The 18,265-nt window shown below is 43.9% G+C and overlaps 1 protein-coding gene across 1 annotated transcript; it reads left to right on the top strand.

The window, feature by feature from the left end:
• The first annotated feature begins 865 nt into the window (after positions 1-865).
• On the top strand, positions 866-16,952 carry PARP12 (poly(ADP-ribose) polymerase family member 12). Its single transcript, XM_051644013.1, has 12 exons — positions 866-1,204; positions 2,176-2,311; positions 4,363-4,660; positions 6,235-6,333; positions 7,554-7,677; positions 9,809-10,004; positions 10,571-10,691; positions 12,215-12,311; positions 13,320-13,398; positions 14,695-14,825; positions 15,515-15,666; positions 16,493-16,952. Exons 1-12 carry the CDS (start codon positions 894-896, stop codon positions 16,744-16,746), a joined length of 1,998 nt encoding a protein of 665 aa, XP_051499973.1. The 5' UTR covers positions 866-893; the 3' UTR covers positions 16,747-16,952.
• Positions 16,953-18,265: the final 1,313 nt, after the last annotated feature.

The following is an 18,265-nucleotide window of genomic DNA, read 5'->3' as shown; positions in this document are numbered from 1 at the left end:
CTCTGAGTGAATGCTAAGCAGCACCACGAGTGACTAAATGAGCCAAAGAGGGAGGGCCTTAAAAACCTAAAAAGATGGTCCCCATTCTAAGGAGTCTGCGAGCTCCCAGAGGATGAGCACATTGCTTGGCCATGACCTGGTGCCATGGCCGCAGCGCAAAGGGATGCAGTGACACTGTGCAGCAGGTGGTACTAAGAGCACTCCAACCAGGGCAGCTGCATGTCCAGCAGATCGTGCCCATGACTGAGGCAGTTTAGACCTTGAAAGGAAAGAGTGTGAGAGTGGACTTCACGGTGCTTCACCAGAAAACTGACTAAGGTCAAAAAGCTTAACTGAGAAGTTTTCCTGGTGTCTAACAGTGATTGAATTCACACACCACCAGCCTTATTCCTGTAACTGAAGGTGGTGAAGGAGACCTAGCTGTGGTAACTCTTCTCCCCCAGGCCACTTATTCCTACAGGAGATGGGTGATCTTGCAGCTCTTTTGGCCAAATTTGGTTAACAGTGGCCAATACATCCCAAAAATCATCAGGAGGAGGCAGGCGAAGGCCCCTCACTCAGCACCACCGCACGTCTCACTCTTTGCACTCCAGGAAAACAAACCAAACCGCGACCCAAACCGCACCAAAGCGGTATCAAAGCCCTGTGGATCACCCCCGGTTTCTGGAAGCACCTCAGCAGGCCGATGGAGACTCCGGCCCCGGGGGGGGGGGAGGAGGAGCTCCGGCTCCTCCCCGAGGCCACCTTCCCCACACCCCAACCACCCCATCCCGCACCCCGCAGCGCCGCTTTCGTTTTCGTTTCCTCTCCCGGCCGTGAGGAGGGTCCCGGGGCGGGGCTGAGCGGAGTCCGCCTTCCGGCCGGGGAAGAGGGAAGACATCCGGGCCGGGGCTATGGCGTGCGGCGCCCGGGTGCAGCGGGAGCTGTGCGCCAGCGGCGGCTGCCTGGAGCGGGACGAGCTGCAGCGGCGGCTGCGGGGGCTGACGGCGGAGGAGCTGTCGCGGGTGCTGCGGGACGGGCAGCGGTTCACGCTGGTGCGGCGGCCCGGCGAGGCGGGGGCGGCGGCGGGGCTGGTGCCGGTGGTGGTGGCCGCCAGCCCGCTGCGGCTGTGCCAGCAGTACGGCGCGGGCTGCGAGGGCAGGTGCGGGCGGCTGCACCTCTGCAAGTACTACCTGAAAGGGCTCTGCCGCAACCAGCAGGCGAGGTGAGGTGAGGGGCGGGGGGCGGCATCTTCCGCCTCGCCGGGAGCGGGCAGGGGGCGGTGCAGAGCTGGGGGCGGGGGCGGAGGGGGTTGCTGCTCCCGGGAGGGTTGCTGCTCCCGGGGGGGGTTGCTGCTCCCGGGGGTGTTGCTGCTCCCGGGGGGGGTTGCTGCTCCCGGGGGTGTTGCTGCTCCCGGGGGGGGTTGCTGCTCCCGGGGGTGTTGCTGCTCCCGGGGGTGTTGCTGCTCCCGGGGGGGGCTGCTGCTCCGGGGGGTGTTGCTGCTCCGGGGGGGCTGCTGCTCCGGGGGGGCTGCTGCTCCCGGGGGGTTGCTGCTCCCGGGGGGGGTTGCTGCTCCGGGGGTTGCTGCTCCGGGGGGCTCGGCCGTGCGCTCCCCGCGGCCCCTGCAGGGACAGGAGGCTGCAGCGGGGGCCTCGCTGTGCCGTTTCCCGTCGGGAACGCCCCGTTTCCCCTTTCTGCTCAGCGGTGGAGGCGCAGGCGGTTGTTGCACAGGCTCTCTGGGTCGCAGCGCTTCCTCCCCGGCTCGGCTCGGCTCGGCTCGGCGCCCCGCCGCTGGCCCTTCCCCCCCGCCAGGGTGCAGGCTTTGCCCCCTCCTTCTCCCCTCCACCCCGCAGACAGATCCGAGAGCTCGGTGATGGGTGAGGCTGGGGGAACCTGATTTTACGGGGGTTTTGGGGTTTTCCTCACGCGTGGTTGCAGGCGGCGGGTCAAAAATGCCAATGTTGTCAGACGGCACTGATGTCCTAATGGCTGTAAGTCGGAAATAGTGTGGCAGTTATCCTCAGAGTAATTATGTAACCTGTTAGCAAATCACATAATTACTTTATAAAGGAGCGCGAGGGATTTTTTTTCTGAAATTAGCTGATTTGGTGTGCTTTTTAAACTGTTTAGTGTAATATGGTTGGGGTAATAAAATAGTGCTAGCCTCTTACGCTCATTTTGTTTCTTAATTTGTAGGAAAGGATGCAGGTTTTCTCACGATTTCTACTCAAGCCACAATGTCAGCGTTTTACAACCATATGGACTTGAGAATTTTAACAGTGATGAACTCCGCCAGCTCCTGCTTCAAAATGACACTTCCCTCTTACCAGAGGTGAGTAGTATTGTGACAGTTTCTGTCAGGGTTTGGGCCCAGCTGGCAACAAAGAACCGCGTGGCTGCTCGCTCACTCCTGCCCCCACTGTGGGATGGGGAGGAGAAACTGCAGTGAAAAGCTCTTGGGAGTCAGGACAAGGAAAAGGAAGGGTTCATTCACTCACCAGTTATGATCATGGGCAAAACAGACTCAGCTTGAGGGAATAAAAGGAGTTTAATTTGTCACCAGTCAAATCGGAGCAGGACAATGAGAAACAAAACCAGGTCTTAAAAGATCCCAACACTTGCGCCCATCCATTCTTTCTTCTCAGGCCCAAATTACTTTGCTCCTGATATCTCTATCTCCTCTTCCCCCTCAGGATGCCGGGAGACAGTGAATGGGGTTTGTGGTCAGTTCCACACAGGTTTTTTGCCAATTCTTCCTCCTCGGGGAGGACTCCTCACTTTTCCCCTGCTCCAGCATGGGGTCCCTCCCACAGGAGAGTCCTTCACTAACTCCTCTGACATGAGTCCGTCCCATGAAGTGCAGTCCTTCAGGAACATACTATTCCAGCATAGACCTCCCACAGAATCACAGCCTTCTTTGGGGCAGCCACCTCCCCTGGCATGGGGTTCTCCACAGACTGCATGTGGGGTTCTCCACAGACTGCATGTCCACATCTGATCTGCTGTGATCCTCCTTGGGTTACAAGGAGACAGCCTGCTGCCTTGCCACAGACTGCAGGGGAATCTGCCTCTCCTCCCCCTCCTCCACACTGACCTTAGTGTAGGTGTTGCTCTCACCGCTCCTTCTCTTCCCTGCAGGTCTTTTAGTAGTTTCCTTTTCCCCTTCTTAATATGTTGACCACAGAGGTGCTATCAGCCTTGCTAATGGGCTTGGCCTTGGCCAGAGGCAGGTCTGACATGGAGCCAGGGATGCCTCCAGTAGCTGCTCACAGGATTCACCCCTGTAGGCCCTCCTTGGCTACCAAAGCCTGGCCACACAAACCCAGCACAGTTTCTTAGCCTTGTGTTTCATTAAACATCACAAAGTGGAAGAGGCTTGGTACTGCCTGGAGATGTTAGGTGTCAGTTTAGTTAGCATAATGCAAATCCAAAACTTTAAATCTGCACCATCTGTGGTGGGTTGACCCTAGCTGGCAGTTAAACGTTTGAACAGCCCCTCAGCTTGCTCCCATCTCTCCAGCCCCCAGCAGGACAGGTGAGAGAAAACAAGAACAAAAGTAACAAAGCTTGTGGGTGGAGATAAAAGCAGTTTAGCAAGTGGACGAAAAGGGAGAAAGGAAGTTTTGCGATGAAGTTGGGTGCCGACTCCCACAAGCAGACCGATGCCCAGCAAGTCTCTGAGCTAGGGCCACCTTGTAAGAAGGACCCGCCTCTGCCCCCCTGCCCATTATTATTATGTTTGTATTTCATTTTAGAGCATGACATTATATGGCATGGAATATCCTTTTGGCCACTTTAGACTAGCAGTCGCAGCTGTGTCCTCACTCAGTTTCTTCTCCACTCCCAGCCTACCTGGGATGGCAGGAGCAGAGTGGAGAAAAGCAGAAGCCTTGATACTGTGCAATGTCTGCTTAGCATTAACCAAAACATTGGTGTGTTATCAACACTGTTTTGGTCACAAATCCAAAACTTAGCACTGTACAATCTGCTGTGAGGAAAGTTAACTCTATCCCAGCCAGATACAGTACTTCTTACCGTCGAATTCAGCTCAAAAAAGTTCACTGTTCCAAAACTAGAAAACCAAAGAGTTTAGGTAATCACACAATAAAATCCACTGTCCTACATTTATGTAACTTAGAGTCACATCTGCTTAAGAATGTCTGTAAGATGGTAGGGTCAGTTGAAAGATCTTTCTAGACATTAGCAGTGAAAGGGAGAAACTATTAACTAATCATTTGGAAAACAACAAGAAAGAAGAAACTTGTATAAGTCTCTTAAATACAAATGTAAACACATAGCTGTAGAACTTTAGAAATTGTTAATTCAGACAGTCTACATGAGCACATTGTACTTTAATTTTACTTATTTTTTTCTCTGCCCAAGGTCTGCTTGTATTATAACAAAGGTGATGGACATTATGGATCTTGTACCTATAAAAAGATCTGCACCAAACTGCATATTTGCCAGTACTTTTTGCAGGGACAATGCAGATTTGGCAGCAACTGCAAGCGGTCCCATGACTTATTAAACTCAGAATGTTATGAGAAACTGGAGAAGCAGGGAATGAGCTCAAACATTATTGGGAAACTGCCATCCATTTATAGGAATATGTATGACATAAAAAATGGCAACGGGAACATGGATGACATAGAAAATGCCAACAAGTCTTCACCATGCAAAGGTAAATTATATAATCTTTTGAAAACATCAAAGGAAGAGTCACTGTAGTGAATGTAACATTCTCACAGATTGTCATTAAGAAAAATAAAATTGAATTAATATCTTGATGTGGCTTTTAGGAGGGATCTAGCACCTATTTCCTTGACAGAGATTTGTCTTGACAAGTGAAGTAGATTTCAAGGTATTATGACTTCCTGAGAAATAAAGTACTTGGTGTTTATAAAAATCTTAAATTTGGGTTTAGAAGAGCATAACAAGAACTGGAAAGAGGGAGATACATAATTTTTTCTTGATAAAAGACATAAACAAGGGCAGAGGACTGTTTAGGGATACGGTTGGCATTTACTTGTGTGATTAGAAACTATCCAGTTTTTCTTTAATGTAGTGACTGTCTAGCATAAGAACTCAGCACTATCCTACTTACTTCTCAGAGCTGTAATATTTTGTTTGTTCTTTTCTTTTTTTTTGAAGTTTTTTTGAATTGGAAGTTAAGTATAATTTAGCAGGACAGAGAAGGGTAACAGAATGGAAACCCAAATGAGTATGTTCACTCCTGCAGTTCCTTCATCCCTTCTTTGTTTTAATTTACAGAAGTATCAGATTTTGATGCTTCTGATTTTATAGCTGCCAATGCAACCAGCTTTGTGGAAGGCATGTATCCTGGTTTCGCTGGGATAGAGTCATAGAATTGATTTCTTATTCAGGAAAGATGCATTTTTGGGAAGACTGCAGCACCCCTTTTGGTGGGAACAAAGTTGATAAGACACTTTGTTTTAGTTTGTGGCCAGCCGTGGTATGCAGGTTTCCACAGTGATCAAGGTCTTTAGCAGTTTGGAGTTAACCGGGTGCTAAAGCTAGGAGGAGCGAAAGCCAGGGCAGCTGACCCAAGCTGGCCAACAGAAGTGCTCCATAACACAAACGTCATGCTGACTATATATTGGAAAGTTTGCTGGGGATGAGTCTCTTTCCTCAATGGTCACCGTCCCTGGAGGGTTGTGTCTGTTGTTCTTCTCCTGAGGCCTGTTCTTTTTGCTGTGACTGTCGTGCTTTCACTGGGGCTGTGCTGCGGTAACATCTCGCATCCACTGCTGGGAGCTGCAGCTTGCAACCACTATATGGGCTGAGTATCATTTTGTGTATTTGATATTAATATTGGTATTAATATTAGTTTATTTTATTTAATCTGTTTCCACTTCAACCCGTGGCTCTCGTTTCCTTTTCACAGTTCCCCTTCTCCATTGCGTAGAGGTCATATTGGGTGATATAATGTCTGACTGAAAAAAACCAATGTGATTAACTTAGATCCATCTAGAAATGTAGAGGCATTGGATTATATTGTTAATTTGTAGTGATAGCTAAAAATTGTGTCTGAGGAATTTAGCAGTTGCAAGAAAGTAAAATTCAGAAAGGAATAGGACTTCTGAATATACAAGGTTATCAAAGACTTCAGTGTCTTTCTGGAGCCAAATGAATGCAGTTACATAGTTATAAACACTGTTTTCTTCCATAGGTGCACTTTAAAGTGGCCTTGTTGAAACAAAGGGTATTAATAAGACTTACAATTCCCCCCTCCAGAGAGAAAACACAGCTCTAGCCAAGAGTCCTCAACTACAAATGGTGATGAATTGGAACAGATCTGTTTGTATCATCTGCACAGTAGTTGTGGTTTTAAAGGTAGGTTGTGACTGCAGCAAGTCCAGTTTATTTTCCTTTCCTCATAAAGAGAAAGTGACATCTTTTGCAGAAAGGGGAAACTTTAGAGCTTACGCTTATCTTCAGTTAAATCTCCTTGTAATCTTGAGTGTTTGTAGGAAAGTGTTTGACCTACTTGGTATACCAAACAAAGGAGCTGTTTTGTTTTACTTTGAAATATATACTACTCACCTGTGTTTGGATTGGCTACTCTACCAGTGTTCACCTAAGGGGTTGTTGAATGATAGGAATCCCATTTTGAAATAGCTACAAAAGACTTTGAATTCTAAATTTTTTCTTGTTTCTTCTAGCACTTCTGTTCCATCTGTCTGAACTCTCTCCCTTTCAGAATGTTCCAACTTGTCCAGGAAAAAAGGCTGCTGTTACAGCTTTTTTCTTGTCCTTTTGTCATTTGTTTTCCTTCTTGATCTTCTTGATCTGCAGTAGCTCCCTGGTGTACTGCACACCTTTGTATATGAAATGTGTGGTGCAGTCTCCTTGACTTTCCCTGTAGTTAAGTTGCTTGTTGTTCTACTGTGAAGGCTTGCCTCAAATTTATGCACTTGTATTGGTGATGTGGTCTTCACTCCTGTTGAGGAGTGACTCCATACTGACTCTTCAAATTATTTCTGCTTAATGATTGTGATACCTGGGCCATGACTACCACTACTCTTGTTTCTGGTGAGGCCTGGACCCTTAGAGATTTCTTGAAGTCTCTAGATCAACTAGCCTACCTCCTATCCTAAAACTAAGCATTGTTGTGTTGTTGTTTTTTTCCCTCAGTAATACCTCTTTGATACAAAGTGGTTAAGCATAGATACTTGAATCCACATTGTTATTGTGTGTATGAAATCAGCCTTGGATGAGCTTGTGATGTAGATTCATTGTAAATTTTTGTCTCTGAAATCGAGAAGACAGAATGGTCCTTCACCACTGAGCTCCTACTAACCATTTTGATGCACAAAGAGAATCCAATAGGTACAGAAACTGAAATTGCACCTAAGCTCAACAATGTTAAGTTTTGCTTGCTCGTACTGAAAAATTCTGAACTACTGCTTGTAGTGATTCCATGTGAACACTTCTCATAGCTAGGCATTTGATACTTTCACCAGCTAGGTGTACAGCCCTGAAATGTTGGACTTTTTTCTCATAGCCTGTAAAAATAATGCATCTTTTACTTTTTTATTTTTAAACTTTTATAGACAAGTGTATCAGAAGTCATTTTCACTTGCCATATAGATGGCAGATCTTGGAGGGTGATACCTGGAAGGACTTGAAGAATATGGAAGAAATAGAAAAAGCATATTGTGATCCAAATAACACCAGGTATAAACATATAAAATTTAATAATGTTTGGAGTTTGCTATATTGGACTAGGGCCTTAGTGGCTATAGATTGCTACGATTCTATTGCAGTTATTGTGTAAGTAGCTTCATTCTGTATTCTTCTACTGACCTCAGTTTGCTGATCTATTGTTGCTGGAGGTCTGATCCATTGTAACTTACTGTCCTGGTTTTTCTGGGACAGAATTTTAAAATAACTTTTTCTGTTCAGAGAAACTGTAGTTTTTGAGAGACTGCAGAGTCTAATTCTGTGGGGAAAAAAAAGAGGTAAGATGTGATGTTTTCTTTCATACCCAGCTCTGGTTTGCAGGTTTCCGTAGTGACCAAGGTCAAAGGCAGTTTTGAACCAAGCAGGTGCAGTGGGCTGGGAGGTGTGAAGTCCAGGGCAGCTGACCTAGGCTGGCCCAGCTAAGTGTTCCATATCATAAATATCACCCTACCTGTATATTGGGAAGTTTGAGGGATGTTTTTTCTTCTACCATGGCTGCCTTCCTGAGAGGGTCTTGTCCATTGTCCTGCACCTGAGGCCTCCTCCTTTCCTTGCTGTGACCATCACATTCTGGCTGGAGCTGTTGTGCTGGCAGGGTTGGGGATTCAGCATTCACTGCTGGGACCACACAGCTTGTGACTGCTGTCTGGAGCTGAGTATCATAACTTTATGTCTTATCTTAGTATTTGGGTTAATATTAGTTCATTATTATTATATTAAATCTGTTTTCACTTCAACATGCAGGTCTCCTTTCCTTTACCTGATTCCCCCTCCCGGGTGGGGTCGGGTGACAGAACAGCTGTCTAGACCATGACAGTTCCTTATGCCTGGAAAACCCTCTTGGGTTGCCATCCTGGGTTTGGCTAAGATGGAGTTAACGTTCTTCTTAGCAGCCCATATAGCACTGTGTTTTGGATTTGTGACTAAACAGTGCTGATAATGCACCAGTGTTTTAGGTGTTGCTGAGCAGTGCTTGTCCAGGAGTCAAGGCTTTCACTTTATCTCACTCTGCCCTGCTTCTCTGCAGTGAGTAGTCTAGCTGCTGGCTGGAGACTGGCTGTGCAGTAGACTGCGTGGGGAAGTGGTGATCAATTTGCTTTGTTTTATTTACCTATGTGTTTGTTCATTTACCACCCCTTAGCCCCCCCCTTCTTCACTTATTGAAGCCCTTTATATTGATCCACAATTCTTGCCTTTCCCCTTTGTATCTTCTGCCCTCTGTCATGCAGGGGAGGGGGAGTGAGCAAGCAGCTGTGTGGGTACTTGGTTGCTGGCCAGGGTCAATCCACCACAGTTATTTTATGTGCCTGACCTGTAAACTCTAGCAGTCTTTGCTGAGAAAAATGTATAAATACTTCCTACTGCTGCTACTATAGGAAGTCTTAGTACTCACTAAGGATGGCTAAGACATTGCAGAGAATGGTGATTTTATCACAAGTACTTGCAGGAACCTGTCTTTGGTTAGAGCTTGTCAATACACAGCTTGAGCCCACAATTAAAAGTAACCTTCTCTGTCACCTTTTGAGCTGGAGAGTGGAAAGGTAGCATGAGAGTTATCTCTCCAATCTCCTTTTCCCCCAGTCCATATTTTGGAACTGGCAGAACATCTTATGTGCTTGGAAAGAGAGATACACTTGGGTACACAGAAAATTAAGAATATGGAAATGCCTTTAAGAGTTTGGAACTGTTTGTGTCGTGCAAAGAGTGTATTGGAAAGGCTCGTACCAGTATGCTGTGTCCCATGCTGGAATGTTCCTATCCCTCTTAGGTTACGCTAGAGGCTCTTTGAAGCCTTGCTTAAGTTGTGACAGTGTTGTGTTTAGAATATACTTGGTTAGCAAGAAGAAGGCAGTGTAGATTTTCCACTGTTTCTGTTCATCTTATGTAACTCACTGATTTCCAGGTTACTGCCCATGAAACTGATGTGAAATGTAGTACTGTAAAAGCAAAATAAGTACAAATACAAGACAGAGCTGGGATTGTTGTGGAAACTGCAGTTTTGTGTTCTGCTTTTTGAGTGATGGTGGCTTAATTTGCAAATTTGTGGTGAGCTTCTGAACCTATGAGTAAAGCTTCACAGTTCTGATTGTTTTTCTCCTTTATTTTTGGTTGTGTTTTTTTTTAGATTTAGTAACGGTGTTACTGAAAGTGGCTCTGTCTTGCCACATATCTGTTTTAAGAGAATGTTGTGTGGATTTGCAAAGGTTAGACGTCTTTCTACAGCCTCCTCTGTGACCAAGCCCCCTCATTTCATTCTTACAACAGAATGGATCTGGTACTGGAAAGATGAATGTGACCTGTGGCAGGAGTATGGAAAACAAGTAAGTCTGGAGAAATGGGGAGAATTTCAACTTTGTGTTAAAAGTGCAGAACTACTGAAAAGTGCACAGTGTTCATATCCTCCCCCTCTTTTGTCACTCTCTCTCTCTCAGTCATACTGTACAGATGGACTTTAGAGGCCTGGTGAGATCTTTTCCCTGGGAATTTAATTGGTTCAGGTAGAGGAGTGCTCACTGATGAGTCACAAATAATACTGATAGAGAATTCTTCAGTGAGTCATGTCAGATAGGATCACGTGAATACATTTGTCTCATTGCTCCTGGCTTAACTTTCCTTTTCTGATGTTCCAGTAGTACTTTCTGCATCTTTGCTAAGGTCTAGTTGGTGAGTGTGTGGTCTCAGCAGTATTGTTCCCAGCATGCACTTTACATTCTAAGTTTGGGCTTTGTAACATGGCTTGCTTTGTTTGAGGGGCAGTTTCAGCTGCTTAGTACATAGGTTTTGTCTGATATATACTGGAACCACCATACCATATGACAGTTGTTGGTTTTTAAACTTGCTTTTATATAACAGACCAGGAAATATTTCTCTGGTTTTGGCCTGACAGGATAATTTTCATGCTGCTGCCACTGTCTCCAGTGATGACCTGGAGAAAGCTTATACAGCCAAAGGTTCTTCAAAGCTGAACTTCAAAGCTGGAAGACATGAATATGAACTCAGTTTTGGAGGTAAGTTCTGTTTGCTTTGTTGTTGTATTTTTGTTTGTTTGTTTGGTTGGTTTTTTCCTCCCAGGTCTTTTGTGGTTTTAAACTACGTTGCTGCACAAGATAGGAGAGAGAAATTTGAACTTTGAACTACAATGCTTACAGAGACAGAGTTTCTGTCTTAAGTTCTCAGGATAAGCACTGTTCACACAAGTGACATTCCTGTTCCTCCACACCTTTTACTTTTAAGAAGTTCTTGTGCTAGGTTTCAAAATATCTGTCAGCAAGTCCAACTGTGACATTGCCAGTGATGCTAGCACCAACATGAATGGTGAGAAACTTTTGGATGACTTGGCAAGCCAACCTCTGGTCTTTAATTACTGACTTGCAGAAAAATGAATAATTGGGCCAGCTGTAGGGTCTGTACAATCCTTGGCATTGCCAGATTTATGTATCTGTTTGGTTTCCATAGCTCTGCCTGTCTGTAAAGGCTGAGGAAATACCTTGACTGTGTCAAAGTAGGAGGGTGTGTTTCCTAAGATTTCAGGAAATTTAAGCCACTAGTGATGGCGTTGTTCTCTCTGAGCTGTAGTGTCTCCAGATATCCTTTTCAAAAATTACAGGGACCTGTGGTGGTGGGAATCAGCCTGCCCAGACTGTCATTCTGCTGTAGTTGCCTTTGATCCAACTCTCCATTCCTATCTTACTCTGCCTTGAAAAAAAACTGAGCTGGAAGGGCATGTAATACGCTGTTTGTGATTCAATTGAAAGCAATGTTGTAATCTTCTCTATAGCCTGAGGAATCTTCTCTGGCTTAGAAGGGAAAATTGCACAGTAAATTGGTTTCTTTTCTAAGGTCTGAGCTTTTTTAGTAACTTACGCAAATATATGGATTGTAGATGTCTTCCAAAAATTTACTTTCTAGGTTGGTGGTGCCAATAAGTTGCTTGTTTATTTGTTTTCTTCCTGTGTATCTCTCTCTGAAGATGAGGCCTCATTCTGCTGGCTGCTTCTGACTCTTAGTCACTGACTCTTGGTATGATGTGAAGTTCCAAGATCCAGAACAAATGTCTTTAAAATTTGGGTTGCTGGGACTTGTCTCTGTTGGTGGTCAATAAAACAGCTGTGATGGCTGTTAGCTTGTGTTTGTAGGGCTGGAAATCTACAACTACATGTAGGAAAGCAGTATCTTGATTGCAAATTGAGGAGGAGGGGATGCAATCTACAGAGCAAAAGTAGATACTTATTTTACACTGATCATTTTTGGTTAAGTGTGGCTGATGGAACAATGAAGGGAAACTAGCTATCAGTGTCTGTCACTCCTTCTAAAGTTAAGAGGAAAACTGAAGCTGAAATCCTTCATAGACTGTGGGTTCCACTTCCTTCTCTGACTTCCCTTTGTGTTGAAGAAAAAAAACACCTCAGTGCCTTTTTGTCAACATTTTTGACAAAACTTAGTGGCAAGTTTTGCTGCAGTGTGAAGGCTTTCTGAAACATCTTTCTGATTGTTCAGGTTTTTCTGTTTTGTTTTTTTCCCCCCCCTCCAGACATGTTTCAGAAGAACCTTCGCTACAGAACAGAGAGACCGATTTGCAGAAGACCTAAATTTGTCTCTAAGGCAGAGGTAGAAAAGTCAAGAGCAAGGTAAACTGAAACTGTTCTTCCTCAGGTGGTGGATTTAGTACATTGTGAATGCAGTGTCTTCCAAAGGTGTAAATAAGGTGAAGGAGTAGCTGTTCAGTCAACTGTAAAAGAAATTGGGAGGGGAAGGGATTTACCTTTCCTACAACAATGTCTAGCCAGGGCAGTATTGCAGCCTGGCCAACAGTTTTCAGGCAACTCAGGAGCCTTGGGGGTGAAGGAAGTTTGGACTTGGCCACAGAAAGTGTGGAAGCATAGAAAAAAATTCAACAGGTAGCAATGCTGTAGGGAGTTGTTGATTAGAGGGAGCTATCTTATTAGAGCAGCTGATACAGATGGAAGTAGTAATATTTATGCATCCTGGGCCTTTCTGACATCTGAGGTCAGTAATTTTCAAAGCTAAGTACAAGTTTAGAAACAATTCTTTTGAGAACAAACAGACAAGCTGAGAGGAAAGTAGTAGTTGTTACAGGTGAAACAAAAGGTGGGAATCTGCAAGGGGAGAAGTTTTATATAATTGCTTATAACAGCCAACTTGTTTTACGCATTTCCTTGCAGCACACAGTGCTTGCTTAAACAGCACAGAATTGAGCAGCTAAACACCCTAACTAAAATTGGGTGGAAGTAGAGAGGAGGACTGTATCTGTTCTGTTTCTGTCATACTGATGTGATACTGGATGCATTTTATTTATCTATCCAAATGTAGCAGGGCTTTTATATATACCTTCAACTCTCTGCAACTAAGAGAACTACTTTCATTTTTAGTTCAGCATATATCTTATTTTTTTCTCATTTGGAATCTTGCTTTACTGCTATAAGATTTGACATGATGATTTGGAACAAGTATTTTCATGTGCTGAATTGAAAAAGACAATTGTGAAGTATTTCTGAATATGTTTAGTTGCCCATATTCTTCCTAAACTTTGCAAAAATTTTTAGTATTATATGTACATAAAATGTAGGGATTTGTTTTATTTTAATTACCTATTTGTAATTTCTTTTAATGTATAGGGGCTTTAAATACACAGAAGAGTTTAAGGGCATTCCAGCTCACTGGGACAAATCTGCCCTGCCTGATGTGGGATACAAGGTTTGGAGCTTTTTGTTTTTTCTCTGCATCAGCTTTGTTGCATGCAGGTTTGTTACATCATGAGTTCAGTGTTTCTTACGCAATTTAGTGCAGAGGTATGGGTAGGTTTGAGCCTGATATCACACTGGGCAGACCTAGAGGTGAAACTAGACCCAAATTTAGACTAACATATGTTGGCAATATAGCCACAGCAACTTCGACTTTTTGCTGCTACTGTTTAACCCTTTGTTTGTCAAATTTGCCTATATTAACAAGTTTGTTACTGGTGCACAAGATGCATAGCTTTGAAGTCCAACATGTGCTGAAGCATCAGAGATAAATTGTGCCTCTCAACTTCAGGGTAGCCGTTCCCTGAGCTGTGTGTATAGCTAGACTGTTCTACGTCTATGGAGCATTGATGAAAACAGCAGAGTTCAGGCTGGGATTATTTATTAAAATGTCTCATAACTCCAGTGGAGTGAACTTGTTTACCTTTGTAACACACCCATTTAATACCTGCATGGTTTACCTTTGCTGACTTACTGCCTGTCTCCACCACCACTTCTGCCAGCTGTAGTAACAGGACCTACAGAAATGATCTTCTTATATGACTCTTAAAAATTACTAACTTGCAAAATGCAAATCCTCAAGAAATCGGCACAAAAAAATAAGGGAGGCTAATGTTGACATTCTAGCTATTCCTAGGGAAAACATGCAAGTAGAAAACTTTGCTTGCTTTCAGGATTCCGATGTGAGGAGCTGATTTTTTGCAGGGTGTCCCTGCTCTTCCCTAAAATGACTGATTGAATAAAATCTTTTAGATTTATTTAAACACAAAACAGGCAGTGTAGTTTGTGTTCACTGGCTTTAGGGAAACTAAATTATGGAGATTTAAAAAGAAAGCGTGAGTGTCAGAGATACTCTGATTTGCTGCGACATAAATTGTCCATTCTTTTTTATTTATGTGATCATCTCTTCTATGTATTTAGGTACTGTTTGATATCTGCATGCAAATGTATCTTGGCCCAAATATTAAAAGGGGTTGCATGGCTGCACAACAACATGCAGCTCCTTTCATGTCCTGTGATAGAGCAAACTGGGTGTCTTAAACCTCAGGAGTTAATGTTCCCTGGGTAAGAGCTTACTTTTACAGAGTGGGGATTTCTAATCTGCCTCTTTTTCCAAGAGTATTTTTGCTGCTTGTACCTCTGCTTCACTGAAAAGACTTTAAAGGTCTGAGTAGTTCACTAGGTAGGGGAGTGTCTTTGTTATTATTTAGAAAAAGATTAGAGTAGCTTTTTAATGTTTTCCTTACAGCTGATTGAGCTCAATGGTTCTTCTGAAGAATACAAGAAAGTTAAGGTGGACTTCCAACGCACAATGCCCAAAACTGTTATTAAAAGGATTTGTAGAGTCCAGAACCCATCTCTTTGGGAACTGTATCAATGGTATGTGTAAAATACTGCTCTGGTATGTGTGCATAAATTTTGTTGTTTCTGCAGTTAGCTGTATGCTAGATAGATTAATGCAGCTGCACTTAAGAATCTGCTTCCACTCCCCCACTGAAATACCTAGCCAGGATCAACATGCAGATAAAGAAGTACTGACAAAGCCATAACTCAGTTGAAACATATTGCTTAGAACAGTCAGATGAACTCTGTGGGAGGAATCCTTGCTCCTGAGTAAGTGGTTCTGACTTCTGCCAGGCCTGTATCCAGGGCAGCTTGCCTTCCACTGAAGCCTTGAAGCTGGTAATTAGTCACATCTGGCACAAACACTGGTTTGTAGCTGTTCAAAACCGAAACAGCCTTCAAAACTAAATGCAAAACTCACTGAGGGAAAGCCCTAACGTGAGGTCCTGTGTTTAGAAAAAAAATTATTCTAGGATTCCTCTCCCAATAGGATGTGAATGAAACAAAAAATTGTTCTCATTAAGTATCAGGAGGCATTTGTACATAACATAAGCTTGTTTGTACACAGCTAGACAGCAAGATACCCTTTATGCCCAAAATTTAGGCCTTAACGTAAGGATTTTCAGAATGTACTCTTTGTGTAAAATTTTTTCAGTGCTAGTATGGCTGAAACCTGTCTGGGCACAGCCACCGTGAATCTGCAAAGATACTGCTTCTTATTGCAGGCAGAAGGAACAAATGCAGAAGAGCAATGGTGGGAAGGCTGTGGATGAACGACTTTTATTTCATGGGACCCGCAGAAAATACATTGATGCCATCTGTCAGCAAAACTTTGACTGGAGGATCTGTGGTGTTCATGGGACAGTCTATGGCAGAGGTTGTTTTTCAGCTTTCATTAACCCTTGGCTTGATAAAAAATTATCAGGAGTTACAGCATAGGTGTAAAGTTAGAGGACACTCAGCCAATTGAGAGCTTATCTTTAGGATGATGGGGACAACATAGCTGGCTTTGGTAATGATCATTTGGAGCTCAAGCATACTGGAAAGCCTTGGCCTCTATGCCTCACTGTCCTTGCAAGAAAAGACAAGCTTAGGAGAGGCCAGTTCTAGGGATGGTTTCTCCTAGAGTCCAAGCTTACTTCTGTTCCAGTTTCTCCAAGCTCTTACAGGAAGGCAGTGTGGCATTATTTGTTTTTCCAGGAATGTAAATGCCATCCTGGTTACAGGCTTTTTGCTTTGTTAGCACATTGTATTCCTTCACACTGTCCTGTCTACAGGAAAGGACCAATGTACCAAGCATAATAGCCAAGAGACAGGCTTACTGACTACCCACTCATCTGATTGAATACTTTGCAACTCTCAGAAATGTTCTAATGAATATTAGTAGCGAGGCTGTCAGGAGAGAGGGTTGGGTGAATTCAGGAAATGTGAACATGGGTCAGCAGGAAATCTTTTTGAGGAATATGATAACATTAAAGCATTACTTGTGTGGCTTTCTGAATGTGTGTTGTGAAAAATAACAGTGTAGGAAATATGTGGTGGGCATTTTCACTTAGAAGGGTATACAGGATGCGTGTAGGCTTTGGAAAGGCTATTCAATAACTGCTTCATGGATTTGCTTATGAATTCACTTTTACACTTTATTGCTTCCTTCCCTGCAATTTTGGTGTCTTATCAACTCTGTCTTGATCTTCCTTCTGCAGGAAGCTATTTTGCAAGGGATGCCTCTTACTCTCACAACTACTGCAAGGACGACTTCAGCACCAAGACCATGTTTCTGGCACGGGTGCTGGTGGGGGATTTCACTCTCGGTAAATCTTCTTATTTTCGGCCGCCCTTGAAGGATCACCACAATTTCTATGACAGTTGTGTGGATAGCTCCTCAAACCCTTCTATCTTTGTCATCTTTGAGAAGCAGCAGGTTTATCCAGAGTATCTCATAAACTACAATGACTAAGCATTGGCAAAAATGCTATAGCTGAAAAAAATAAATATTAAAAATAAGTACATAAAAATTGTTATGTTTAGCTGGGATAACCATTTTAGTATAGGCTTACAAGTGAAAGTGGTTTTTAGAAGTTTTTTAATTGGGTAGGTGAGTGTTCAGAAACATTTATTCTCTTATCCTTTCCATGCAATAAACAAGGGGTAAAATGAAACAAATTATGTCTTAGAATTCTTCAAATCCTCTGTCTGTTTCCTGTTCTTTAGAAAGTATGTTTCCTTGCATTGCTGGAGACTTCTATAAATTTATTGAATTCACTGATAGCTGTAACATGAGAATTGGCTTTGACTGCTAAGTTTAACCAATATTTAGTTATTGTTGTTTCAGGATAGATCTTTACACATGCTTGTTGGTCAGAGGCTGTCTCCTTCTACTTGGTTGATTCAAAATTTGAGAAAACCTACTTTTTTAAGAATCTCTGTAACAGTGGACATTCAGTTGCTTGCAAAAGAGACTGTATGATCTCTTGTCTCTGCTCAACTCAGGGCAAGAAGGGAGACCCAGGAAAGATGATAGAACAGCGTGTTCTGGGCATCATCTCAAAGCATGTGGAGGAAAAGAAGGTTATCAGAATTAGTCAACATGGATTCACCAAGGGGAAGTCATATTTGACTAATCTGGTAGCCTACTACATGGGCATGACTGGATAGAGGAGGGGAGGGTGGTGGATGTTGTCCAGGACTTCAGCAAGGCATCCAACACCATCTCCCACAGCATCCTCATAGGCAAGCTTAGGAAGTGTGGGTTAGATGAATGGACTGAGGGTTGGATTGAAAACTGGCTAAAAGATAGAGTTCAGAGGGTTGTGATTAGAGAGTCTAGTTGGAGGTCAATAACAAGTGGTCTTCCCCAGAGGTCAGTACTGGGTCCAGTCCTGTTCAATATATTCATCAATGACCTAGACAAAGGGATAGAGTGCACCATTAGCAAATTTGCTGATGACACAAAACTGGGAGTGGTGACTGACACACCAGAGGGTTATGCTGCCATCCAGAGTGACCTGGAAAGGCTGGAGAGTTGGGCAGAGAGAAACCTTACAAAATTCAACAAAGGCAAGTGTCAGATACTGCACCTAGGGCAGAACAACCCCATGTATCCCTACAGGTTAGGGGCTGACCTGCTGCAAAGCAGCCCTGTGGAAAAAGAATTCTGGTGGACAACAGGATGACCATGAGCCAGCTAATGTGCCCTTGTGGCCAAGAAGGGCAGTAGCATCGTAGGGTGCTCCAAGAAGAACGTGGCAAGCAGGTCAAGGGAGGTTATCCTTCCCCTCACTCTGCCCTGGTGAGGCTGCATCTGGAAAACTGTGTCCAGTTCCGGGCTCCCCGGTTCAAGAAGGACAGGGAACTGCTGGAGGGGGTACAGTGAAGGGCTACAAAGATTATTAGGGCACTAGAACATCTCTCTTATGAGGAAAGGCTGAATGACTTGGGACTTTTTGGACTGGAGAAGACTGATGGGGGATCTTATC

This window comes from Apus apus, chromosome 1 (genome assembly GCF_020740795.1).
Source record: "Apus apus isolate bApuApu2 chromosome 1, bApuApu2.pri.cur, whole genome shotgun sequence".
Classification (NCBI taxonomy): Eukaryota; Metazoa; Chordata; class Aves; order Apodiformes; family Apodidae; genus Apus; species Apus apus.
Note: the sequence above shows the minus strand (reverse complement) of the source record. Positions and strands in the feature narration are given on the sequence as shown.